We start from the raw sequence: 26446 nt of genomic DNA, 5'->3' as shown, positions 1-26446 counted from the left end.
AGCAATTAAAGATATTAAAAAAAAAACCCAAAACCAAAAAAAAAAAAAAAACCCGTATGATCCAGCAATCCCATTCCTGGGCATAGATCCAGAGAAAAAACCATAATTTGAAAAGATACATGCACCCACAATGTTCACTGCAGCACTATTTACAATAGCCAAGACACGGAAGCAACCTAAATGTCCACTGACAGATGAATGGATAAAGAGGATGTGGTACATATATACAATGGAATATTACTCAGCCATAAAAAGGAATGAAATAATGCCATTTGCAGCAACATGGATGGGCCTAGAGATTACCATACTAAGTGAAGTAAGTCAGACAGACAAATATCATATGGTATCACTTATATGAGGAATCTAAAACAATGATACAAATGAACTTATTTACAAAACAGAAACAGACTCACAGACTTAGAAAACAAGCGTATGGTTACCAAAGGGGAAAGGTGGGAGGGGGGGATAAATTAGGAGTTTGGGATTAACGTATACACACTTCTAAACATAAAAAAGATAATCAACTAGGACCTAATGTAATACTCCAATATAAAATAAAAATTAAAGAAAAATAAATTTCACACTGTCAGGAACATCTTCCCTGATCAGGACACCAAAAAGAGCCTAACCCTCCCCTCACTCCTGCACTCTATCCCCTGCCCTTTTTCCTCACAACGCTCAGCTTTAGCTGACCTGTTATATATTTTTGTCTATTATCTACCTGCCTCCGCTAGAACGTAAGCTCCACGAGGGCAGCCACTCCTGCCAGTTTAAGTCACAGCTTGTACCCTCAGTGCCTAGAACAGGTCCCAGCGCACAGAGGTGCTCCACAATGTCTGTCCAAAGCGTGACTGTGTAAAACACTTGAAGTGGTGCCTCTGACATGGCAGACGTTCATAAACGGTTGTTGAATGAATCCATCAATGAATCAATGCATGAAGGCATGAATGAGGAGGTGAACCCCATCCCATCTTGGGTCCTAGAGCTGCCCTCTCCCCCATCCCAACCCCAGAAGACCTGGGAGCCAGTCATCGGCACAACCACAGGAACTTTATTTACAAACACAAGGCTGGGGCCGGAGGCAGGTGGGAAGGTGGACGGTGGCAAGGATGGAAGTCTCCTACTTCTGCTCCCGCCTCCAGACGATGACCATGCCGCTAGCGTCGCTGGAAGCCAGCAGGCTCTCATCGCAGTTGAAGCTGACATCCAGCACGGGCGCGCTGTGGCCCTGCAGCTTGTTGACGGCGGCCTTGGCTGCCCGCTCCACGTCAAAGAAATGCACGCACATGTCCTCGCTGCCCGTCACTGCCCAGATGAGAGACCATCAGGAGGTGTTGCAGGAGGCAGCGGGGTGCCCTGCATGTGAAGTCTCTGAGGTGTTGAGGGATTTATGTCCAAGGTGTAAGGTCCCGGGGCTGGGGGCTCTGGGGTGGACCATCCCCAGATGCAAGGTCACCTAGCTGTTTTGGCTCCGTGTCCGGAGTGTGAGGTCTCTGAGCTCTTTGTTGGTGGCGGGGAGGGGTCTGTGTCTTAGGCTGTGAGGTTTCTGGGCTGTCTGGGGGGTCTGTGTTCAAAGTGTGAGGTTGCTGGGGCGTGAGAGTTCTTGTGGCCCAGGAAGTCAGGGCATTAGGATGTCGTGACAGCTGAGCCAGATCAGCACCAGCCCTGGTCCCTGCCCCTCCCTGGCCACCCAGACACCCCAACCCCATGGGACTCACCCACACAGGCCCCCTGGCGGAAGGACATGAGGGGGCAGAAAATGCTGCGTACGGGGTGCGAGCTCTGCTCAATGGGGAAGCTTCTCTTCAGCTGCAGGGTCCCCTCGTTGTCCACCACCCTGAGAGGAGGAAGAGAGTGGGTTAGGGGGCAGCCTCAGCCCCAGAGGGGGACGAATGGTGGGCCAGTTTGTGTCCCCACCCCTGCACCTGAGGTCTTTTCAAGGTTCATGAAATCCAGTTTTGAGACGACTGCATAAACCTATAAAGCACGGGATGGTGTGTGAGTTAGTGACAGTTTGGAAACTGTATCTGTTGATACAAATGGGGAGCCTCTGCTGTTTAATTTGCTAGTTTCTCTTCCTAAGGGTCCCTAAGAGATCCTGATTTTAGGACAGGCACAAAGAGAGGGAATGACTGACCAAACTACAGCACCCCTGCACCGTGGAATACCACATGGCTATTCAAAGGAATGAACCCGAGCTACTGCAGGGAGCAGCGTGCAGCCCAGGCTGAGAACTGCATTTAGATGACAGACATAAGTGAGTGGGGATAGTAAAACTCCCAGCTTCAAAAAAAAAAATTTTTTAAAAAATGAAGGAAGGGAAAGCAGGCCACTGCTCTAAGGGGACTCTAGTCTATTTTATGGCTCAGTTTGCTCATCTGTAAAATGGACATGATTACAGCACCCACCTCACAGGGTTGCTGTGAGGATTAAATGAGGGGATATGAACAGGGCCTGGCCCAGCAACTGCTACGCACATGATAGCTACTGCTATTACTATTACTGCTCCTATTGATGTCACCATTATCATATTATTACTATTATTAGGAGACCGAACCTCTCCCCTCAATGAAGTTAACCTCCATGGCTTAGTCTGCTGGGGAGACAGGGCTCTTGTCTCAGTCTGACAGAGGTGGCAGGCCCCCCACCTCCAGGTGGCCCAGAGAGGAGACCCACCTGTAGAGCAGCAGCTTGTTGAGGCAAGCATTTATGAGCAGCGAGGGGTCCCGGGCCTCGCGGCTGACCCAGGAGCGGGCGGAGATGCTGGTCACGGGGCTGCCCTCATGCACCACCAGACGCTTGGCTTTGGTCAGCTTCCCTGCGGCAGCAGAAGGAGGGGAGGCAACGGTGAGGGTTGGGACTGTGCACCAGAAGGGTGAGGGTGTGAGCAGCTGGATGCAGGCCTAGGGTCTGCCTACCTGTGGCCATGTCGAAGAGGAAGGAGAAAACACTGCCGCGGTCATCACCCGCCCAGAGCAGCCGGCCAGGGGCATCAAAGGACAGAGCGAGGACACGGCCTGTCAGCTTGCTGGATCCACCCTTCACTTTCTTGCCCGTGGAGATGTTCATGACGTGCACGTTGTGCTTGGCATTCCCCACCTGTGTGTGAGACCCGCACACCATCACCCTGCTCCCAGCCACTCCCTCCTTGAGTCTGACCACAGCAGGGCTGCTGTTGATGGGACTGGCTGATCCCTACTGGACTCTCATCACAGTGAGGGTGGGCCGGTAGACTGGAAGGTGACTCAGGCCGGTCATCCTCCCCAGCCAGTCCCTCTTGCAATCTGACCAGAAGAGACAGCTTCTCCCAGAACTCAAGGGGCCTGCCTGGTCCTTCCTGGAGCCTTGACTATACTAGGGCGGCGGCTGCTGCTACAGCTGAAAGGATCCCAGAGCACAGGCTCACTGGGCCAGCTCCCCCTACTCCCCACTCAGGACCAGGCCAGACTTTTCATTTCCTTCCCCTGCCCTCTGACTCTCTATCCGGGTCGGACCACCATGATGCTGCCACTGAGATGAAACAAGGTTTCCAACTAGTAATCCTGCTCCCCAACCAGCAGCCCCTGCAGTTGGAAAACGGTAGGACTACTGCTGATGGGACCATGACCCTACCCCCAGACCGCCCCCCATCCCCGGAGTCTACCACAGTGAGGCCATCCCAGACCAAGAACCACGTCCCCAGTTCTGCCCTGTTTCCCTCTGAGTCTGGCCAGAGGAGGACGGAGGCGATGGACTAGAGGGGACCCCCTTATCCCGACTCCCTGCGACAGCCCTCCTGGCCTGGCATCCCGCCCTCGGCAAGGGGGTGCTCTGGAGCCTGACCACAGTGAGGTTGTTGTTGACTGGCTGGAAGGTGCAGCAGAGCAGTTCGGCGCTGTCTGGGTCAGGGATCTCCCGGATGCAGCGGCCGTCCTCAGAGGCCCAGATGCGCATGGTGGCATCAAGCGAGGTGGACACGAGGATGTCGTTGGAGAGGGACCAGGCGAAGTCGGAGACCCCGCGGGTGTGGCCCCGCAGCACTCGGAGCACGGTGGGCGGGGCGGGCACCAGCTGGCACAGCGAAATGCTGCCATCGAGTGAGCAGCAGGCCAGGCGGTGCCGGTCGTCATTGGCGAAGCGCACCCTGGGGACTGCAAGGCCAAGGAGCCATTTGTGAGAGCTGCCATGCTCACCGGGTGCTTTCATTTACAGAAGGTTCTGACGTGTGAGCCAGGGGCCGGGACCGACTGCACCAGGCACAGTGGCCTCAGCAAAGGGTTTTCCTTGGCTGAGAAAGAGAGTTGGAACGCCAGAAGGCCCTCTACCCAAAGCTCCCTAAATCTTGGCAGGTACTTTATGGATTGCAAATGACTTCTGCAATGCAAAAAGCCTTCTACATCTCAGTAAGCACTTTACAGTTACCAGGGTCTTGGCAGTTTGCAAAACCCACTCTGCCCTTTGCAAGGAGATTTCTCTGCAGCAAAGGTTTTAAGCTCGTTCAAGCGACTCATGACCCCAGAAGCCTTCTGCAAAGTGCTCTTTTAAGCTGCTGAGCCCCTTTATGGTAGACAAAGTAACCAAGACTTTGCAGATCACTTTGCAGAGGGCTTTTAGGTTTTGCGAAAGGTGTGATGCATAGCAATTCCTCCGAGGTGGGCCTGAGACTCTGCATTCCAGAAAAGGATGCACTGGGTGGTTGTCACCCAGTTGTTTGGGCAAATGCGTGGTGACGGGACTCGCCATCCACTGGCTCACCTGCCTCATCCACGTGCTGGTCAAAAACATGGTACATGCCCGCAAAGGCGTAGTTCTCACTCAGCGATGTGTCCCCGGCCATGGCTCGACTTGCTTCTGCCGCTGACGTGGGAACCACGCTGCCGGGGGGCCTAGGCCCCAACAGGAGTGAGGGGTGAGAGAAGGGAGGTACTAGCGTTTGGCCTGCCATTGCCCTGTGGTTCCCCTCCTCCTCACAAACCTTCAGCTGCCCCTGGTGCATACCTGTCCTCATAGACGGCACGGTTCATCTGTGCCTGCAGCTGGTAGGAGCCTCGGCTGACAGAGCGGCGGTGCCCACGGGCCCCCAGGGCCCGAGGGTCATCCTCGAAGTCCTGCAAACAGAGGGTCAGGGTAGGTACACCTTGCAAACAGCCCTCAAGAACCTATGAGATCTAGAGTTTTCAAGATATACCCAGAACCATGGGACTTCCCTGGTGGTCCAGTGGTTAAGACTCTGTGCTTCCATTGCAGAGGGTCAAGGTAGGCGCACCTTGCAAACAGCCCTCAAGAACCTATGAGATCTAGAGTCTTCAAAATATACCCAGAACCATGGGACTTCCCTGGTGGTCCAGTGGTTAAGACTCTGCGCTTCCACTGCAGAGGGCGCAGGTTCGATCCCTGGTCAGGCAACTGAGATACTGCATGCTGGAACCAGATCCCTTCTCACCCCTTCCACTGTCACCACCGTCACCTGGACTACTGTGGTGTCCTCTGCACTAGTTCCCCTACTCTCACCCTTGCCCCACTCAGCAAATACTTAACAAATGCTCTTTGAACAAAGAATGAACACTTTTCCCCCAGAAAACCACTCAGCTTTGTCTCTTGCCTCATTCAAGTCTCAGCTCAATTGTCACCTCCTCAGAGACGCCTTCCCTGAGCATTCCCATTAAAAATAGCTTCTCTCTGTTCCCAACACCTGTCCTGTTTCATTCCCCAAGTCAGCCTTATTTTTCCATGTTAGCACTCCTCACTACAAGCCATGGTAGTTATTCACTTGTTTACCTGGTTTGCTACGTTTATTGACCTATTTATCTTGTTTATTGCCTGCTTATCAACCTATTTATCTTATTGTCTGTTGATTTATGACATACATTATCTCTTTTTGCCCTCTGCTCATCCTAAGAGCCAGGAACAGTGCCTGGAACATAGCAGGTGCTCGACAAGTCTGTGGAGTGAATATATATGGAGGCAGGTGGCGTGGGGAGGAGCTCACCTCCATGCGGTCAAGGGTAGTGCGGCTGCTGCGGACGATGCTGTTGCTATAGGCACGAGCACTGCCTGGCTCAGAGAGGGGCCCGTAGCGCTGGCCCAGCAGCTGCCCACGCAGCCTCAGGTACTGCCGACGCAATGCTGGAGGGTGCCCAGCCTTGGCATTCTCCCGCAGTAGCTGGCTGCGCCGTCGGATATATTGTGTCCGAAACTGTGGAAACGTTGGTGTGCGGTACGCATTGTACCTGCGATGGCAGGAGGCAAGGCGGGCAGCAGGCACAGGACAGAGGGAATCAATCAGCTCAGGGGATAGGGAAGGAGAATGAGGTGTGTGGCAGTGATAGGTCAGGATGGCAAGTGATCAGCAGTGGTGATGGGGGTCACTCTGGTGTTGTGATAAGGGTGTGTCCGCAGTAATAATGGGCATGGCAATGAGGGCAGTGTGGGCACAATGGAGGCAGTCTGCAGTTCTGCTGGAATTGGTATGGGGTGACTGAGTCAGTGTAGACAATAGGGGCCAATCTGACATGGTGACGGGGGTTAGCATGGGGCAATGGTGGGGGTCAGTATGGCGATTGGGTCAGACTGGGGAAGTGATGGTAAGAGAAGTCTGGGGGCAAAAGTGGGGAACAGGATGTCACCAGCATGGGCTCTATCACCCCCCCACCCCCGACAAAGGCTCCAATACCACAGACTCTGCGCATGCCCACATGTGACTGCATTATCCTAGCGTGCTGTTTAACAACCCTCGCTTGCCAGTCATTCCCTGCGGGCAAGCCCCACACCCTGCTACTGCGCATGCTCACCTCCAGCAAGCCCACTCAGCCGCATAAGGCAAGTTCTCCGCCCAGCCTCACTTATCGCCATTGCGCATGCACCACGTAACTTCCGCTCCCGCGAGCTTCGACCCCACGCCTCACCTCGCGTCTACTGCTAAGACCTGCTGCCACACCGCAGCCATTCCCCGGCCTCCTCTTCCGGCGCGTCCGCCCGCGGGAGCCTGCAGGACAAGGGCCTGGAATGTCAGCGTCTCAAGTGAAGAGATCTAGATCCGCCCCTTCCGCCAGGCGATCGTTGCCATAGACACGGAGTCCCTCCAGTCCAGGATGTCACGATATCCCACCCGGCTCTTAGCATGGTCACCACCCCAGTCCTGCCCTTCCCAGGCAGCGCCCAGATGATTCACAGCAGACCTGGCCCCGCCCCTCCCCGGTCACCATAGCAACGCCCCTCCTCCCGCCGCCTAGCAATCCTTGTTGGCATTCTCCACCCATCTTGCCCCCACCGACCCCCGCCTTCCCTTCTCGCGTCCAAGAGCAGGACCCGGGATTAGGGACCACCTCCGGGGCTGCCTCCCGCTCTTGAGGCTCCCGGGGCGGCCCTGAAACCAGTGTCACCCTTCTCTCCTCTCTCAAGCTCCAGCAAGATGGCCGCCTGCTGCCAGGAAGAACTTCCGAACGCAGAACAGATCGATAGGAATCCTCCCCAGGGCGTGGGAGAACCACGCAAGCGCATTAAGGGACGGTAGGTTCTGACACAAGGATGGAGGCTCCGCCCTTTTAAGTTCTATCCAGCCTCAGTCCCTAATGGCATTTTTTTGTGTACACAAGAACAATGTCCAGGGACCACAGGGACAGGGGCTAGTATGCGAATCACTCACTGAAAATCAGAAATATGACTTTCAAAAAAAAAAAACGAAAGGACTTTTTTTGAAAGAGTGGTATAAGCTGCTTTTTAGCAGCACAATCTTGGCCAAGCAAGATTTGAAGTGCAGAATAAAAAATAATCACACATGCAGAGGCCCCCAGAAAATTCTCCAGTTCCTAGGTGACTGATGGGCCTTCAGGCACGCCCAGAGTAAGAAGAGTCCTTTCTGTGTGTCTGTGTTGGGGTGGGCGGCTTGGATACTCCCAGGGAGCTTGGTCTGGGCGTGAGGCTCTGAAGCCAGAAGATATAAATAGGTACAACAAGCTTTGGGGTTTGGATCCCAGGAGGCTATCTGAAATCATCCTTATTTCAACTCCAACAAGAAGCTGCATCTCTATTCATCTTAAGGTGACCAGGATATACAATGTACGAAGTTGGAACACAATGTTTAGTAGCTTCCTTTCGGATCTTGACTTTGACACAATTCTCATTATTGTTCAGATTATTGTATGTGTTATAAAAATAGTGTTATTTTCACACTATTTTTATTTTTAAAATATATTTATTTTTTGGCTGCGTTGGGTCTTCGTTGCCGTGCATGGGCTTTTCTCTAGTTGCGGCGAGCGGGGCTACTCTTTGCTGTGGTGTGCGGGCTTCTCATTGCGGTGGCTTCTCTTTGTTGCAGAGCACAGGCTCTAGGCATGTGGGCTGCAGTAGCTGTGGCACGTGGGCTCAGTAGTTGTGGCTCGTGGGCTCTAGAGTGCAGGCTCAGTAGTTGTGGCACAGGGGCTTAGTCGCTCCACGGCATGTGGGATCTTCCTGGACCAGGGCTCAAACCCGTGTCCCCTGCATTGGCAGGTGGATTCTTAACCACTGCACCACCAGGGAAGTCCCCACACTATTTTTATAATACAACAATCTGAACAGTATTTTTTAAAGCAACCTTAAATGAGACACGGCCAAAAACGTATTGCCCTTTGTATTCTAACAAAAATAGACCACACTGTACTGTACTGATGCAGCAACCTCCCTTGTCCATGTAACTAAGCTATGGGTGGTCTTTTCAGGATATTGAACACTCTTTTGTTTCACGATTGCTAAAGAATAAACTTTGCACAAACGTGTAACCACTAACATTTATTGGACAATGTGCTGGATACTGTTTAAGGTGATTTACATGTATTATCCACTTAATCCTAATAACTGAATGTTGTGGGTCCATTACTACCCCCATTTTACAGATAAGGAAACCTGAAGCCCAGGAAGTTCAAGGGTGACATTTTGTTGAACTGGACCCCTATCTGTGACCAGCATTGGGTTTACAGTCGGCCCTTGAACAACACAGGTTTGAACTCCACGGGTCCACTTACACACAGATTTTTTTCAATAAATATTACAGTATTACACCATCTGTGGTTGGTTGAATCCGCATATGCATAACCGCGGATACGGAGGACCAATTATGGGATTTGAGCATCTGTGGATTCTGGTATCCATGGCAGGTCCTAAAACCCATCGGCCACAGACACTGATGAACAACTGTATTTCTTTTCTTTTCTTTTTTTTGCCGTAAAGGATGATACAATCAATGCCTTTCCCATTCACCTTGACCCTCCCAGGACAGAACCCCACCCCTTCACCCCACCATTCAGCTTCCAAAGAAACGTGGTGAGGGGACTTTCCTGGTGGTCCAATGGTTAAGACTCCACGCTCCCAATGCAGAGGGCCCGGGTTCGATCCCTGGTCAGGGAACTAGATCCCGCATGCTGCAACTAAGAGCCCACATGCCACAACTAAAAGATCCCGCGTGCCACAACTAAGACCCGGTGCAGCCAAAAAACAAACAAACAAAACAAAGAAACGTGGTGGGAAGAAATCACAGGAGAGTGAGCAATACCAAGGAGATCTACTGTCTCACTGCCAGAATTGATTTTTTGTTCTTGTTGTTTTTACAATATTCATGTTAAAATTTCAAAAATTATTTTAAAAACCTCATTCCTAGAAGGCTATATATGATACTATATATAAGACACTAATGACAGGGTTGTTATAAATATGAATTAGCTATTAATGCAGAGAAAGTGTTCAGAACGACACCTGTTGCGAGAACATTTGCTGTCATTCCAGGAAGTAGTACAGTACTTTTCAGAAGGCAGTATAACCTGGCCACTGCCACAGGCTCTGACAACTATGTGGTCTTGAGCAGGTCACTTAACCCCTTTGTGACTCAGCCTCCTCATCTGAAAAAAAACTGCCTCATAGACTTAGTGTGAGGACTAAATGAGTTAATATTTTTAAAGTTTAGACAAGCATCTGGAACAGAGAAGATATCCACTAAATGCTGACTACTGTTAGTTGTTTTAATAACTTTTCCCGATAACAGATCCATCTGCCAGAGGTAAATCTGGTGCAGAATAATGTGAATGAGAATGACCACAGCCACCTCTTACATTTATGTGCTCTGCATTTTTTCAATTTTTGTTTTTAAACATTTACACACTCTTACTGGATTAAAAATGGGTTTTGAACAACAAGCTGATGACAGAAGGCACTTTGTTTGTTGGGAGCCTGGAGAGAAAGGGGCAGAATTTAGGTACATGAATGGCAGGTCAGTGGGTGGGGAAAGAAGGGTCTCAGGCCTGGGGGTATCAAGTCACCAGAAGCAGCTCCTGGAGGTTGTGAGTGACCTTGGTTACAATCATGATATCTGAAAAAGCTCAAGTCCATGGGGGACTACAAGTCCCACCCACTCTAACAGAGTCTGGGGTTATTTTACTGTCAGAGTGATGGTTGAGGGTCCTAGCTGAATGAACAAACAAAAACACATTTGGGGCTTCCCTGGTGGCGCAGTGGTTGAGAGTCCGCCTGCCAATGCAGGGGACGCGGGTTCGTGCCCCGGTCCGGGAGGATCCCACATGCCGCGGAGCGGCTGGGCCCATGGGCCATGGCCGCTGAGCCTGCGCGTCCGGAGCCTGTGCTCCGCAACGGGAGAGGCCACAGCAGTGGGAGGCCCGCGTACCACAAAAAAATAAAAAATAAAAAAAAAATAAAAATAAAAAAAAAAAACACATTTGGACAGAAAAGACAGGTAAGCCAGAGCGGTTTAAAGATAATGCCACATCACAATAGTAACTTAAGTGACGGCAGAAACAGGCAGGGGCCATGTCTTTTTTGGACTCCTTTCTTCATGTGCCTCCTGCCTATTTGGCCTCCAGAGTTTATAACTGCAAAGGCGAGCATTGGACCCCACTGGCTGTGTCTGCTTTTCATTACTATCACAGGCTGAAATGAAACCTGAAGTTGGGCCTCATCCTCAGGAACTAAAAGGAGCACGATTTGAGGGAAAGCTTAGGTGGCTTGGGGTGACAAGGGTGTGCTAAGAGTCAAGGCCAGAGAGCAAAGTGGGAGGACACACGGAGCTGAGGTGTAACTGGCGTGTAGACCCTGAGTCCTTATTCACTTATCTTATCCCTGAGGTTTCTTCCCAAACTGGAGAAGTGGGGGTTGGGACATAAGATCATAATTTAAATCTGACCATTTCCTGATAGGAAAACGTTTGCCTCTGAAGCCAAAGTTCTCACAATCCCCAAAGTCTTAATGGTGACAACCCTCCATGGTCTGAGTCAGAAACCAGATTCCTACACTTGGGAAAAGCCTCCCAGACCATTTGAGCAGCCTCCAGCAAGCTGCAATAGTAAGCCAGCTTTCCGACAAATATTTAGCAAGCCCCTATTAGGTGCCAGGCACTGGAAAAACAGAAGTAACTCAGACAAAAGGTCCCCACTCTCATGGAACTGCCATTTTAGCTAGAAAGATAATTGATAAATAAGATCACTTTTTAAAATTGGTGCTCACTATCATTAAAATAGTAGTTTGGTTAGCATTGCTGAGCGGTGGGCGAAGGGGGCAGGGACGAGAAATAAATTTGAGCTGGTCACAACACTGTAAATCAACTACACTTCAATAAAATAATTTTTTTTTAAATAAAACAACAATTTAAGCTGGAACCTGAATGAAAAGGAGCCAAATACACAAAGCTCTGGACAGTGAATGTGTGGATAAGGCCAGTGAGGCCAGGAAGTGATTTAGAAGAGAAATCACTTCACAGGGCTAGAACTGGAGTCACACTTCTCTTTTCCTTTTTTTTTTTTTAAATTTATTTATTTTTGGCTGCATTGGGTCTTCGTTGCTGCGCGGTGCTTTCTCTAGTTGCAGGGAGCAGGGGCTACTTTTCGCTGCGGTGCGTGGACTTCTCATTGCAGTGGCTTCCCTTGTTGCGGAGCACAGGCTCTAGGTGTGCGGGCTTCAGTAGTTGTGGCACACAGGCTCAGTAGTTGTGGCTCGCGGGCTCTAGAGCACAGGCTCAGCAGTTGTGGCACACGGGCTTAGTTGCTCCGCGGCATGTGGGATCTTCCCAGACCAGGTCTTGAACCCGTGTCCCCTGCATTGGCAGACGGATTCTTAACCACTGCACCACCAGGGAAGCCCCACTCTACTCTTAAGATCTCAATTGCATTTACCCAGTGAGTGATTCAGGGCCAAACTGAGGGCCTCAGCAAGACTGGACCCTGGGGGCTTCCCTGGTGGCGCAGTGGTTGAGAGTCCGCCTGCTGATGCAGGGGACGCGGGTTTGTGCCCCGGTCTGGGAGGATCCCACATGCCGCGGAGCGGCTGGGCCCGTGAGCCATGGCCGCTGAGCCTGTGAGTCCAGGGCCTGTGCTCCGCAACGGGAGAGGCCACAACAGTGAGAGGCCCGCGTATCGCAAAAAAAAAAAAAAAAAAAAAAACAAAACTGGACCCTAGGTTTGGTACCTCAGTCTCAGGTGATATAGCTACATGGGCACAGCCCTTGATTCATCTCATTTTTTTCTGTTAATACACTGATCTACATCTGGTTGCTTTTTAAATATTAAGCCATCCTTGCTTTCTTGGGGTACGTTTCACCTGGTTTTGGTGACCGCCTGCATTTACCAAGCTCTTACAATATGCATCTTATAGAACTGTCACAACAGCCCTAATGAGGTAGGTGCAACATGTAGCCCCACTTTGAAGATGAGGAAAGTGAACCCTGGAGGGGTTTACTGTCCATGGCCACAGACATAGAAAATATTAAAACTAGCATTTGGACCCAGGCAGGAAGTAGAACTGGACTGTTTCTTATCCTGGATACCAGAAACCACCACCCCCGGTAACTAGCCAGGAGTGTTGACAACAGTACCCTATCCCTCTCTCACCTCTCTGTATGTCTCCCCACCCACCCCCCATCCCCGCATCAAGTCCCAAATCAATTTCCACTCCTGTCTCTCTTCTGACCTTCTGCACTGGTAGATCGGCCCTGAAATCTACAACAGCTTCCAGTTGCTGTGAGAAGCCGACCTCTTTCGGCCTCCTCTCCAACTTCATCCCCTGTTGCTCTTACTCTATCTGGTTATGTTCCAGTTACACTGGCTTTCTTGCACATCCTTTTCAAACTGCACAAATTGTTCCTGAGATCTGGAACACTCTCTTCTGTGCCTGCAAACAAATACTTCTACTCATTCTACGCTAATATTACTGATAACAAAGCACTTTGTGCCAGACACTGTTCGAAATATTTTACATAGAAAACCTTCTTTAATACTCACAACAACCCTATGAAGTTGCAGGTTACTATTATTATCCCATGTCACAGATCAGGAAATGAAGACAAAAAGATGAAGTAACCTGCCCAAGGCTGCATAGCCAGTAAACAATGGAGTTGGATTTACACCCAGGCCACCTGGTTCCAGAATCCTTGCTCTTAACCACTACACTATTTTACACTAATTCCCAAGTTCCTTTGTGTGAGGTTCTCCAGTGTGGATTTATAACAATTTCTCTCTCTCATCCCACCCCCTTTGTTTTTGATCTGTCAGCAAATCCTGTCGGTTCTACCTTCAGAACGTATCCAGAATCCAACCTCTCCTCTCCACATCCACTGCCGCCACCACCACTGCTGGCCTGGACTACTGTGGTGGCCTCCTCACTGCTTCCGCCCTTGCCCCCTCCCCAAGTCTGTCCTCACAGTTGCCAGAGGGTCCTGTTACAACCCAAGTCAGCCCATGGCCCTCCTCTGCTCAGACCCCTGCTCCATCTCTCTCAGAGAAAAAGCCAAAGTCCTCCCCGTGGCCAGAGAGGCCCTACAGAACCAGGCCCCGTCACCTCTCCAACCTCACCTCCTGCCACTAGTCCCCTCACTCACTCTGCTCTGGCTGCACTGACCTTCTTGCTGTTCCTCACACACACCAAGCAAGCTCCCAACTCAGGGCCTTTGCACTTACTTGCTTTTTCTTCTGCCTCTAATTCTCCTCTTCCAGATGTCAAGGAAAGGCAAGGCTGAGATATTTGGCTGGTTAAGAAACATACCCTGGTTCGATTCAGATGTTTGCTACTTACATAGACAGCAGAAACAAGAAGAGCCACAGATGCCAGCTCATGTCCCTCATGCAGGGTAATGCAGAAACAAAAAGGGGCCAGATGACTGCAGCACGGGTGGTGGGATACTGTGTTGCCGAGAAGCTAGTACATGCTAAGCAGTTCTATAACCTTAAATTGGGGGAGAGAAGGAACAGAAAGCCTCATACCTCACCAGAACCTCGGGAGATGAGAAACCGTCTCATGGCAGCCTCCTTGGTAGAGAGGATCTTAATGAGAAATGGCCATGTAGCCTCTCGTGCTCTGTGTTCCGAGGATCACAGGGCGTTCTCCCAATACTTAGATCAGCTTGCCTACGTGGCCTATGAGGAGACATGCTAGGCAGCCAGAGCACCGTGGCAGACCCATTCCCCTACCATTCTCCCTCTAATTTCAAGTCTCTGTTGTAAGGTCACCTCTTCCGAGTCGCCTTCCCTAGACCATCTTGTGTAAGACCCCAACACTCTTCATTCCCTCTGCTTTATTCTCCTTAACGCTTGTCACTTTCTAACATTACATCACATACCAATTTATTACTTTATCATCCGTAGACCCCAATATGTGATTCCTAAGCAAAGGAATCTGTCATTATGTTGCTGTGTTCCTACTATTATTATCTGGCACACGTAACAAATGCTTGGTAACATTTATTGACTACACGTAACTACCAGACACTGTTCTAGGTGTTTCCCATGTCTTGACTCATTCAATGGGTATGATCCCCATTTTACCCTTAAGGAGAAAGGTTTCTAAGAGGTCCTGGGTTTTGAAGGAAGGCAGGCAGGACCTCTGGTGCTGGGCAAAGAATGGTCCATCTGCCTGGAGAAGCCAGAGGGGTCCTGAGGGCTGTGATTGGGGGGGAGAGGCAGGAAGGGGTTCTAGGACCTGTATCTGGTTTTGTTTTTTTGGCCACGCAGCATGGCATACAGGATCTTAGTTCCCTGACCAGGGATCGAACCCATGACCTCTGAAGTGGAAGTGCAGAGTCCCAACCACTGGACCACCAGGGAATTCCCTAGGACCAGCATCTGGAAAGTATTGTCAGATGTCAAGAAATACAAGCTAGCATTGCAGGGTTTCTTGAGGCCCTTGGAATAGAGATGCCTGTAACAATGGAGAAGGCTTTGGGGAACAGGGGCAAGCCAGCCAAAAATAGCTGACAGCCATCCACTTCCCATGCCAACGCAAACGTCTAACAAACCACACCCCTAACAGTTTTCTTTTGAACTTTTTATTATGGAAAGTCTCAAACTTACAATAGTAGTGATTTAATGTACTTCCATGTACCTATCACCCAGGTTCAACAATTATAAACACACTGCATTTTCTAAGCTGCAGGCTCCATAAGCATTTGAGTGGTTTGGAGCCAACTGTTTTTGTTAACAAAAAGATAACTAGAAAACATCAGGGCATTTTGCACATTTAATTCATTAAACCTTTCTTCCACTTAAATAGACAAATGGGTAGATTGTATCCCAATTTAAAAAAATGTACTTCTTACTAAGGATTGCAGTCAAAGTTTAAAATGGAGACCACAAGTACTGTGCTTGAATGACTATTAAGTAGACAGAGTAAAGAAAACTTTCTGAATTTTACTTGAAGGAAGCTTAAAACTGAATTTAGAACAGCATATTAGAAATTTTTATGCAGAACAATGCCACAGATTGTTTTCAACAATTTAGAAGCCTTAGGTTTCTTTGTGCCTTCACTGGTTATGTTAGAACCCATGTCCCATAGGCTCCAGGGCAGTTCTCCATAACCTAACACTAATACTTCTGCAATATATTGCATACATATTCACACTAAGTGGGAAAAATAAAGATTATGAAAAGCTTCAGGTCTTGTCACTGAATTTGAAATAAAATGACTTTTAGTTTTGCAGATCTCTGTGCACTTCGAATTATAAGGGATCATGCTAGCCTGGAGAGGGGTGAGAGGTGGAAGAGGAATGCAGCTAGGCAGGAACTGTGGCATGCTTTGTCTCCAAAAGCAGGAGTGGAAGGAACACTGCCCACTGTTATCCGATATGCTTTCCTACATACCTAAGTATTTACAGCAACTTATTTTAAAAAGCTTTTTGAAAGTTTACATCCCCCAAACCAGAATGTAGGGCAAGGTGCGGGGGTAGCATCACAGACCTACCTTGTTCTAAAGGTCACCTCCAGTACCGCTCTGTGAGGTGGCACTATTATTCCCATTTTGCACGTTGAACCTGAGGCAGATAAAAAAACTAAGCTAGGAAGCAGGGTCTGTGAGATGTTTGTCCAAGTTTGGTGGGGGGTAGGCAAGATCCAGGGATTGAAAATACAAATACCTGTAGGCCAGGGGTCTGGTCTTCACAGGTTTTGGGACACAGGTTCTCAAAGCACCTTTGAATGTGCTTGTGGTCTCAGTGGGTTCTTGGGAAACATGCACACTAGTGAGATTCTGATCAAAGTGAAGAGGACTAAGAAGCTTTTAATAAGGGTTTTCAATCTCAAGTCCAGAAATTGTATTGCTGAGTATGTGCCAAAGAAAACTGTGTCTTCTAGGCCCCTTCCTTAGAGCAAGTAAACAAGAGACTGGGCCTCTGAAGGCTGGATTACTAAACACCTTCTGAAAGGACGTTTATGGTTTTTGTTGATGTCACTTGGGGGATCATTTTGTTGCAGGAACTTTGTGATTATGGGATCCTGTCTCAGGCCACATTGTGAGACGGACATTTTACTTCCTGAGGTAGGATGCAGAGGTGCCCCCCGCCCTAGACAGTAACAGTGGTCCTCCTGCCAGATCCCACAGCCTTAACTCCCTGGAGGCCCAGCACAGAATGCCTGAGACTGAGTACTCAACCAGTAAGGAGTAGCCACAATGTCCCTTTACCTGGGCCTGGATCAGCAGTCCAGGCAGGTCTCTGAAGTTCCCAAGTCTCCATCCACCTGGCAAAACAAATTCATGACTGGATGGGAGGAATGGTCCTGGGGCCTGTCTCAACTAGCTGGGAGGCACAGGAGACAGGCCATCAATACTGGAACTCTCACAATACAGGGACCCATGTAACCCGTCAGCTCTGGTTGCCATTTAACAGCACCATACACTGGGTGGTTTATAAACAGAAATTTCCCATACTTCTCGAGGCTGGAGTCCTAGATCAGGGTGCCAGCATGTCCAAGCTCTCCTGGGGGAGAGAGCTTTCTAGATTGCAGACTGCCAACTTCTTGTTGCATTCTCACATGGTGGAGAGCAGGAGATTGAAGCAAGCTTTCTTAGTGACTATTATAAGGGCACTAATCCCATCGTGACAGTGGAGCCTTCATGACCTCATCTAACCCTAATCACCCCCCACAAAGGCCTCATCTCCTAATGCCATCACATTGGGGAGTACACTATCAGTCCATTAACACCTGCCCCATGAATGAGTGAATAAGGCAGTTTAGGATGTCCTGAAACTTACAATCTGGTGGTACTTGGCTCAGTATCTGCCAGTTAGACGCAATGGACATAACTGATCAGAAACTCTGAAGAGGAATAGAGCCCATGGGACTCCAATACAGGCACCAGAACCATGACTAAAGGGAGTTAAAACTGAGGAACTACCACTTTACCACTGAAGACCCTCACACCACCATGGAAGACTGAACGCCTGTAGTTGATGCCTTTGCAAACTGTTAACAGCTATAAACATGCTTATTAAATGCACTTGACCCCCCCAACAGAAAATGTAAATTGTCCATGAGGCTGAGAGACATGTTAAATGACCCACTGAAGGTCAAATAAGTGGACAGCAGCAGAGCCTGGATTTGAATCCTGGAATCAGAACCCAGAGGCTGTGCTCCTAGAACCCTGTTTTCAAACCAGGATTCTCCTGTGTCCCTTCCTGTGTCCCTCACACCAAGGTGAGTTTACTATACCTGCCCCCACCCCCAGTATTTCAGGAGGAGGAGCTGGCACCACTGTTTACAGCAGGATTTAGCCTACATTCTCAGAACAATCTTGTGAGAAGGGCACCTACCTGATGCTCAAAGACAGGGAGATTCAAACCAAAGCAGTCATTCCAAAGGTGACACCGAGATGATCACAACGGGATCAAGACACCATCTCAGGAAACCCAATTCCAGCCATAAGGGGATTTCACCTGGACTCCCCACCCTTCCCACAAGCCTTATGTATACCAAAACCAATCCCAAACTCAACCAAACTTTGAACTCAAGGTCTCTACCCCTTCGGCAGTCCCTGCCCACCCCGTAACTAAATCCTTTTCTCAGTCTCCCTCTTGAACTTCTTCTATTTTTAATTCGTAATAAGCCTCTATACCTTAATTTGAGTAAGGAAAAAGCACTATCAATATCGATTTGTTTTCATCTTTTTAATCAACTCGTTGAAAGACATCCTAAACACTACATGAAACACAACAGAATATTTTTTTCTTCCAGTATTAAAAAAAATGACACAAATATTTTTAAGAAACTTCTATATAATCAAGGCAGAGATCTGGAGTAAAAAACACCTCTAAGTAATCATGTTCTCCATTTCTTATAGTTACAGTCAGAGATTGCTTCCTAATCATAATTAAACATTGTGTTCAAAATGTTCCTAGATGCACATTATTTAAAAAAAAAATCAGTCTGGCCAAACATTTTTTGCCAGAACCAACATTCCTGAGCCGGAACTAAAAAACTGGTAAAAAAAAAAAAAAAAAAGGAAACAATATCCAGACTCCACAAATGTCTCAGAATTTGTCTTTAAATGGGAGAAAAATTTAACAAAAAAACACACGGAACTTTCTGAAAGGTCTTTAACAAGCTACCTTGGGAGCTCTACTCAAAAAAAGAAGTTGACGTAACTAAAACAGATGTTTCAGTGCAGCTCCAAAAATCTTTATAAATACAGCCATTTGGAGGGATGGTCCTGGATCAGAAGAAGTTTTATTCCTTGTGTATCTGAGAACAGTAAGAAGGGGGAGAATTGTGATGTTGGGAATAGGCCAACATGCTCACTTCCCAGGGCTGATGAGGATGCTGAAAGGCTAGACAGCAGGGACACCCCTCCACCTCTTCCATGCTCAATAGGAATAGATGATTATAGACGAGATAGGTTTGACACCCCCACCCCCCCCAACCCCCCGCCAAAGCAGACTAGCCTTTAACAGGCACCTGAGAGCAAGGAAGGCCTAGGAATGCTGTCAGGTGGGCTTGTTGAGGTATGCATAGGCAGGAGAAAAGTGAGAGGGGCAGGACTGGTACATAGAAGTCTGCTCGGTGGCAACACAGAAGCCTCACCTACATTAGGTGTGCATGCCTCATCTCAGTTGTCATAATTATCCCTGTAATTTCCTCCTGAGTAGCGGTCATAACCACCCTGGCTTCTGGGAAAAAACATACATAAGTATCACAGGAATATCTTATATACACCTTCTAATAATACTAAAAACCATGTATACTTACAAATCCTGTCACATTTTTATGTACTATAATATAAACTTTAACGTGTAAAATGAGATGTTAAACATGAACACCAAGTAAACATCAAATAATCACATTATGTATAACTTACGTATAGCATTTTAAACCATATTAAACATTAATAGAATACACACAATTAATCAAGACAGTACGATAAACGTGTATGTGTCACTGTCGACTGCACACTGCAATTATATGACCTAATATCTTACTGTTGTATTTAACCCAAATTATTGTTGCACACTTATTTTGTAGTTTCGTTGTAATTTGTAAAAACAAACACTAGTAGCACCACAGTAAGAAATGTATGAATACTCAGGCAGCCGAGCTGAGATCTTGGGGAGAGGGAAGAGCACCACCAGAGTACCCCAACCCCTTGGCTACCCACCTGCCGCCATAGTCTCTGGACCTTCCATATCCATATCCATATCCTCCAGGTCGGCTATCATACCTGCCACTTCCATAGCCCTGGTCCCCACCACCTACAGCAGATAAAAAATATTCAAATGGCAATTGTCCAGACATAGGCTAACAGACAACTCTCCTCCATATCCCATTATCAAACTTACCACTGCACTTACCTCTAGAGTAGCTGCGACCACGCCCATAGGCCCCAAAGGCACCCCCTCTTGTTCCCCGGGCCGACTTGCCCGCGTGGTCTACACGGATCTGACGACCGTCCAGAGACTAGGTGTGGGGAGACACAAGGAGGATGGATGGGTTGGTGGTCAAACAGAGCAGGGATGAGGTAAGAGCGGGCTGGGCAGGTGGGCAAAAGAGCCCAGAAATTCCTGCTGGGCACCAGGTTCTGGGTACCACATTCCAGAACAAGCTCCTTTGACCAGAATGGCTTTATCAGGAGCTACAGAATCCCACAAAATGACCTGAATCCACCGTGTTCCCCCTGCTACTACTTACATCTTGACTGAACTCAGGTTGAGTTCTCCTCCCCACTCCTCTAAGCTGCCCGACTATTAGGGCTAGATAGACACCTCTCTTGGTTTGAGGCTTCAGAGTCCATCCCAGAAGACTCACGAGGTCCTCTCCGGGCCAGGCCCGCAGGTCTGCAGACTCTACTACCTAAGCCCAGAGCAGGTCAACCATCCACAGGTGGCTTCTCGGCCTCATGCAGGACCAGTCGTCGCCTCCCAGGCAGCCCGGCTCTGTCTGCCGCTGCCCTCCACCCCCTAGAACAGAAGGCAGTCACGCTCCTGTGAGTGGGCACTGCGGAGCTTGGTGGCCGCGCTGCCCCTAGCAGACACAGAGGGAAAAACAGAAAGAATGGTCGAAGTGACAGATAGGAGCAGGGCCCCTATGCAGGTAGGCGGCCTCACCTCTCCATTCATGGCTCTCATGGCATCTGAGGCATGCTCTGGATTGGTGAAGGTGATGAAGCCAAAACCCCGGGATCGCTGAGTGTCCCGGTCCTTGACAACAACCACTGGAAAAGGGAGAGGGGAGAGAGATAAGAGGACAAGTGGCAAAGGGTGTTGGACCCTCCTCCCACCAATCCTCAATGGAAAGTTATCGAGTTCTCAGTCTTAGACCTAGGAACAAAAGCAGGAGAGGAGTAATGTAAAGGCCTGGGATTCTGACCCTTTTCTCCTGTTTCCTGAAATGCATGGGCCCCAGACTTCCTTCCACACCCCCCCATCACGTGTCTGGCCCATGTCTCACCCTCAGAAATAGGTCCGAAGCTGCTGAAGTGGTCTTCCAGAGCCTGCTCATCAGTGTTGAAGTTGAGCCCTCCCACGAAGAGCTTCCCTTCTTCAGAGGACATGGCGGTAAATTCAAGTCCTGTGGAAAAAATATGGAGAAGAGTAGAAGAAGCAGTGTAGTTGGGAGAAAGAAGAGATTGGAGAAATGAGAAAAGATAAAGAGAAGAGAGGAGAGAACACAGAAGAGACAAAAGGAACAAAATAAGGGGTAACTATGTTGAAACACAGAAAGGCCAAAGCGGCGGGAATCTACGGGGCGAACTCAGCGAGGTAGCCATTTGGGGGCCGCCTTCGCGCATGCCCACAACATCCCCCGCCACCGCGCCCGTCATTTTGTGCGGCCGCGCATGCCCAGAACACCCTTGCGCTCCCTCCGCACCCGCAAAACAAGATGGCGGCGGTAACGTAAGAAAACCCCCCCACCCCCACCCAGGCCTCCGCTGTCGCGCGGTCACTGCCACCAGCCACGCCGCCAGCCCTCCCGGCATTCCTCGCAATTGGATATAGCGCGCCAACCTCGCACCAAACAAAGTGTCACCTCCGAGTACGGGACCCACTCGCCCCGGAGAAGCCCAGGCCTACGTGTCAAAAGCCAGTACTCTCCCCACTCGCGCACCTCGCTCTTGCCCGGCGTGGCACACGTCAGTGGGGCGAGAAGCGGTCGCTCCGCAAAACATGCTGCTTACCTGGAAATTAAGTAAAAGGCCGACGAGACAGCTACCGCCAAGAAGCCGAGAGACTGGGAAGGGCGCCGCGCGGGAAGACTCCTGATAAAGCGTACGTAGCGGTACGTCACGGGTCGTCCGTCACGCGTGCCGGCGTGCGCGCTCATTGGCTGACGCCAGTGAGGGGGCGGGGTGGGAGGAAGGGGCGGAGATGCAAAGGGATCGATGCGCTCAGTACGCTTCCGGGAATGGAGGCGAGGCTTGTGTAGTTGGTTCCGCTTGGCATCAGCATCGCTCCACTGGCCCCAGCCGTCTTCATCCCTTACACGCACGAGCCTTTTTCCTGTCACACCCATTTCCGTCCCGGACATCACCCTCACCATCCTTGACGTCGTCTCCCCCATTGGTTTTGACGTCTTCCTCTAGGTCCCTGAGGACATAATTACCGTCCTCTGATAACTTCTTTCACCTTCTAGTCCTCTAACCTCATACCTCTCGAGGCCTCGATGTTTTATCTCCCCACTGTCCCTGACGTCATCGCCCTTCACAGTCCTTAACATCAGACCCTTTGTTTCTTAGTCCCTGACCCTGACCCCTACGTTTCCTTCTCTGTGCCCAACATCTAGCCACTTGTTATGGGACCCTTTTCCCTGGCATCGTTCCTTCTCATTTATAACTTCAGCCCTCATCCTTATCTGACAGCCTCCTGAAGCCAGTTTCTCGAATTCCCTACCATTGGACCACTTGAGGTGCCTTCTACAGAAGAGGATGCTTCAATCTTCAGAAGGAGTAAATCCCAATCCAACAGAACGATTATTTGCTGTCACTCAGAGTTGCTGAACCCTTGATCCACAGAAAGGACTTTCACAAAACATAATGGACTTATCCAAAGCAAAGAGTGTCTGAGCCCACTCCCCACAGTTTGTTCTTGTTCAGTCTTCTGAGTGTCTGAGCTACTTTTACAATGAATGGATTTGACAGACTTTTCGTTTCTGAACTCCCCATCAAGGAAGAATGGGTTAGTTTTCCCTCAGAGACTCTAAATATGTCATCCATAGAATGGACTTGTCCAGCCTGCTAAGGGTGAGCACCCCAAACACAGACTAGATTTAACTTTTGGAGTACGGTATGGTATGCATCCACAAAATGGACTTGTCTGGCTTTTGCCATATCCAGACTTCTATGCCCAGGATGGACGTGAAGAGATTTCACATTGTCCACACATGTGCTAGTCTTAGCCCTCTGATAATCTGAGCCCCCATGCAAAAATTAGAGGTACTTATTTACCTCTCAAAGTGTCTGAGCTCTGATCATATTTCACAGTTCGTGACACATCGTCATGGTTGTTCTATGCGAAGCCTCTCATTTTATTTATTCTTTTATTCCTGCACCCAACTATCATTCTCTTCCTCCCACCGTTAACTCTTTTATTGGGTTTAATGTTATCTCTTGGTGTGATTTCATATAAAATGTGCATTTTTGTGTATGTTTTTTTAAAAATGTATTTATTTAGGCTGCACTGGGTCTTAGTTGTGGCATACAGGATCTTAGTTGCAGCATGCAGACTTCTTGGTTGGGGCATGCAAACTCTTTAGTTGCAGCATGCATGCAGGATCTAGTTCCCTGACCAGGGATCGAACCCAGGCCCCCTGCATTGGGAGCACAGAGTCCTACCCATTGGACCACCACGGAAGTCCCTTGGTATGCTTTTAATTTAAATGGTAGTGTCGTTTGTTTTTGGTTTTTTTTACTCTTTTTTTCAACCAGCATTATATTTTTATTCCATCTGTGGAAATTCCCTGGTGGTCCAGTGGTTAATACTCTGTGCTTTCATTCCTGGGACCCAGGTTCGATCCCTGGTCGGGGAACTAAGATCCCACAAGCTGTGCAGTGTGGCCAAAACAAAAAACAAACAAAAGAACAAACAAAAAAAACATTAATGGGAGTTTTGTTGGGATTGCATTGAATTAATAGATTTGGGGCAAAATAATATCTTAATAATATTACCTGTGGAGGTTTTAAAATATGTTCACAAACTCTTTGATAATGCCCCCTTCAAGAGTTGGAGCCTAGTTCCCTTTCCCTTGAGGGTAGGCTGGACTTTTGACTCACTTGTAATGCACAGAATGAGCACATCACTTCCAAAACTAGGTCATAAAAGGCACTTCGGGGCTTCCCTGGTGGCGCAGTGGTTGAGAGTCCGCCTGTCAATGCAGGGGACACAGGTTCATGCCCCAGTCCAGGAGGATCCCACATGCCCGGAGTGGCTGGGCCTGTGAGCCATGGCCGCTGAGCCTGTGCGTCCGGAGCCTGTGCCCCGCAACAGGAGAGGCCGCAATAGTGAGAGGCCTGCGTACCATAAAAAAAAAAAAGAGAAGGCACTTCAGTTTCCTGCTTTCACACAGACTGCTTTCTCTGTGGGACGGTACCTGGTACTTCATGCAGCAGCCCTATGGTGGAACTGAAGCCTCCTGCTAACAGCTATGTGAGTGGACATTCTTGGAAGTGGAATCAAGCCTTCAGATGACTGCAGCCCCCTTCTGCATCCTGACTGCAACCTCATGAGAGACTCAGGTTCAGAACCACCCAGCTAAGCCACTCCCAGAATTCTGACCCTCTGAAACTGAGATAATGATTATTATTTTAAGTCTGGGAGTAATTTGTTGCCAATACATAGCTAATACATCACGAAATCTTCCCAGCAAAGAGCATGAGATGTCCCTCCTTTTATTCAGATCACCTACAGTATTTGTTATTAGAGTTAAAAAATTTTTTTAATAGATTTTATTGATTTATTGATTTATTTTTTGGCTGCGTTGGGTCTTCGTTGCTGCACGCGGGCTTTCTCTAGTTGCGGCGAGTGGGGGCTACTCTTCGTTGCGGTGCGAGGGCTTCTCACAGCGGTGGCTTCTCTTGTTGCGGAGCACAGGCCCTAGGCGCGCAGGCTTCCGTAGTTGTGGCACGCGGGCTTCAGTAGTTGTGGCTCACGGGTTCTAGAGCGCAGGCTCAGTAGTTGTGGTGCACGGGCTTAGTTGCTTCGCGGCCTGTGGGATCTTCCCGGAGCAGGGCTCGAACCTGTGTCCCGTGTTGGCAGGCGGATTCTTAACCACTGCGCCACCAGGGAAGCCCCCAATTTTTTTCTTATAGAAGTCTTTTGTATTGGTTAAATTCTTTCCTAGATACTTTATTTTCTTATTGTAGAGAAATGGTTTTTATAGGTTAATCTGGAAACCTTGCCGAACTGTCTTATTGGTCCTAACAGTTTTTCTGGTCATTGTTAGTTCCTTAAGGTAGTCAGTCATATCATTTACAAATGGGTTTTTATCAATTCCTTCCAAAACTTACATCTCATTTCTTTTTCTTTCCTTACAGCACTGGCCAGCTGTATGTTAAGTAGCAATATTGAGAGGGAACATCCTTGCCTTATTCCTGATCTTAGAGGGAAAATGTGTTTAAATTTTCTCTGTTAGGCATTTTGTTTGTTGTTTTCTTTCTTTTAAAAAAATTTGTTTTTGTTTTTTACTATTGGGCATTTTTGCTCTTTTTGCCACGTAACCTTTATCAAGTCAAAGATGTTCTCTTCTACTCTTATTTTGTTTGCTCAGTTATTTTTTTAATATCATAAACAAGTGCTGAATTTTATCAAATTTTTTTTCTGCTTTGTGACTATCATATGATTTCTCCTCCTTATTAATGTGGTAGTTCACTCATTAATTTTCTAATTTGGATTATGTTTGAATTCCTGGGATAAGCCCTACTTATGATTTTTTTTAAACTAACACTGTTGAACTCGGGTAGCTAATATTTTATTAGAATTTTTGCATCTATATTCATAAGTGAAATGGGTCTATAACTTTATTGTCTTGTATGTTCCTTATCTGGTTTTAGAATCAAGACTATACTAGCCTCAAAAAATGAGTTGGGCAGCTTTTGCTTTTTTCCTAGTTTCTGGAACGATTTGTATATTTGGGAATTAACAGTTCCTTGGAAGTTTGATGAACTACATCTGCAAAACCATCTGGGTCTGGGCCTGAGCTTTTTGTTACAATGAGATGGAGTGTCTTTTTTTTTTTTTTAGCGGTACGCGGGCCTCTCACTGTTGTGGCCTCTCCCGTTGCGGAGCACAGGCTCCGGATGCGCAGGCCCAGCGGCCATGGCTCACGGGCCCAGCCGCTTCGCGGCATGTGGGATGTTCCCGGACTGGGGCACGAACCCGTGTCCCCTGCATCGGCAGGCGGACTCTCAACCACTGCGCCACCAGGGAAGCCCGAGATGGAGTGTCTTTAACTATCATTTCAAATTTTCTTAAAACTTGTTATATTTCTCAATTTCTTTTTGCATCAGTCTGAGCACATTTTAATTTTTCCAGAAACTTAAGCCTTTCATCAAGGTTTTCGAATGTATTAGCTTCCAATATTGAGCCTTTTTGTGTCTATAATTTCCCTTTTTCTGTGTTGTATTTTGCATTCTTTTAAAGCAGTCTTGGCAGAGGCCTATCATTAATATTTTAAAAGAACCAGCTTTTCATTTTGCTATTCTTTATCATTACTTTAAAAATTCTCTTTGGCACTTATTTCCTTCC

The 26446-nt window shown here is 48.4% G+C and overlaps 2 protein-coding genes and 1 long non-coding RNA gene across 8 annotated transcripts; 1 reads left to right on the top strand and 2 right to left on the bottom strand.

Annotated features, from left to right (window-relative positions):
* Positions 1-960: 960 nt before the first annotated feature.
* WDR13 (WD repeat domain 13) lies at positions 961-18255 on the bottom strand. Of its 4 annotated transcripts, XM_027091290.1 has the most exons (11): positions 16903-18255; positions 16186-16255; positions 6885-6964; positions 5969-6209; positions 4978-5087; positions 4735-4865; positions 3823-4130; positions 2919-3099; positions 2677-2818; positions 1719-1837; positions 961-1305 (listed from the first exon to the last, which is right to left on the bottom strand). In XM_027091290.1, the coding sequence occupies exons 3-11, from the start codon at positions 6923-6925 to the stop codon at positions 1121-1123; spliced, it is 1458 nt and encodes a 485-aa protein (XP_026947091.1). In that variant the 5' UTR covers positions 6926-6964; positions 16186-16255; positions 16903-18255; the 3' UTR covers positions 961-1120. The 4 variants fall into 4 exon arrangements, with proteins under 4 accessions (XP_026947091.1, XP_026947090.1, XP_026947088.1 ...); XM_027091289.1 differs by having other exon boundaries at positions 16186-18255; XM_027091287.1 differs by lacking the exons at positions 16186-16255; positions 16903-18255 and adding an exon at positions 7305-7437 and having other exon boundaries at positions 5969-6175.
* Positions 18256-18370: 115 nt separating this feature from the next.
* Positions 18371-21996, bottom strand: RBM3 (RNA binding motif protein 3). 3 transcript variants are annotated; one of them, XM_027091295.1, is made up of 7 exons: positions 21886-21996; positions 21159-21278; positions 20816-20922; positions 20063-20168; positions 19870-19963; positions 19299-19384; positions 18371-18959 (listed from the first exon to the last, which is right to left on the bottom strand). In XM_027091295.1, exons 2-6 carry the CDS (start codon positions 21259-21261, stop codon positions 19324-19326), a joined length of 471 nt encoding a protein of 156 aa, XP_026947096.1. In that variant the 5' UTR covers positions 21262-21278; positions 21886-21996; the 3' UTR covers positions 18371-18959; positions 19299-19323. The 3 variants fall into 3 exon arrangements, with proteins under 3 accessions (XP_026947096.1, XP_026947094.1, XP_026947095.1); XM_027091293.1 differs by having other exon boundaries at positions 21816-21891; XM_027091294.1 differs by having other exon boundaries at positions 19299-19381; positions 21816-21891.
* LOC113611876 (uncharacterized) lies at positions 21822-23349 on the top strand. Its single transcript, XR_003429641.1, has 2 exons — positions 21822-21986; positions 22567-23349. It is a non-coding gene; the product is annotated as an uncharacterized LOC113611876 (long non-coding RNA).
* Positions 23350-26446: the final 3097 nt, after the last annotated feature.

The sequence above is a fragment of the Aethalodelphis obliquidens genome, unplaced genomic scaffold, assembly GCF_003676395.1.
Source record: "Aethalodelphis obliquidens isolate GAN/ISIS:26980383/991018 unplaced genomic scaffold, ASM367639v1 scaffold71, whole genome shotgun sequence".
In the NCBI taxonomy this organism is placed as follows: Eukaryota; Metazoa; Chordata; class Mammalia; order Artiodactyla; family Delphinidae; genus Aethalodelphis; species Aethalodelphis obliquidens.
This window is presented reverse-complemented; position numbering and strand designations above follow the sequence as displayed.

Excerpts from the sequence above, each read along its gene's own strand:
- WDR13 (XM_027091289.1), bottom strand. The coding sequence starts at position 6,925 with ATGGCTGCGGTGTGGCAGCAGGTCTTAGCAGTAGACGCGAG. Across the intron at positions 6,210-6,884 it reads GTCTTAGCAGTAGACGCGAG|GTACAATGCGTACCGCACAC; the intron begins GTGAGGCGTGGG and ends CTGCCATCGCAG. Across the intron at positions 1,838-2,676 it reads AACAAGCTGCTGCTCTACAG|GGTGGTGGACAACGAGGGGA; the intron begins GTGGGTCTCCTC and ends TCCTCCTCTCAG.
- RBM3 (XM_027091293.1), bottom strand. The coding sequence starts at position 21,876 with ATGTTTTGCGGAGCGACCGCTTCTCGCCCCACTGACGTGTGCCACGCC. Across the intron at positions 20,923-21,158 it reads CTTCGGACCTATTTCTGAGG|TGGTTGTTGTCAAGGACCGG; the intron begins GTGAGACATGGG and ends TCCCTTTTCCAG. Across the intron at positions 19,385-19,869 it reads TCCAGAGACTATGGCGGCAG|AAGCCAGGGTGGTTATGACC; the intron begins GTGGGTAGCCAA and ends GTTTTTTCCCAG.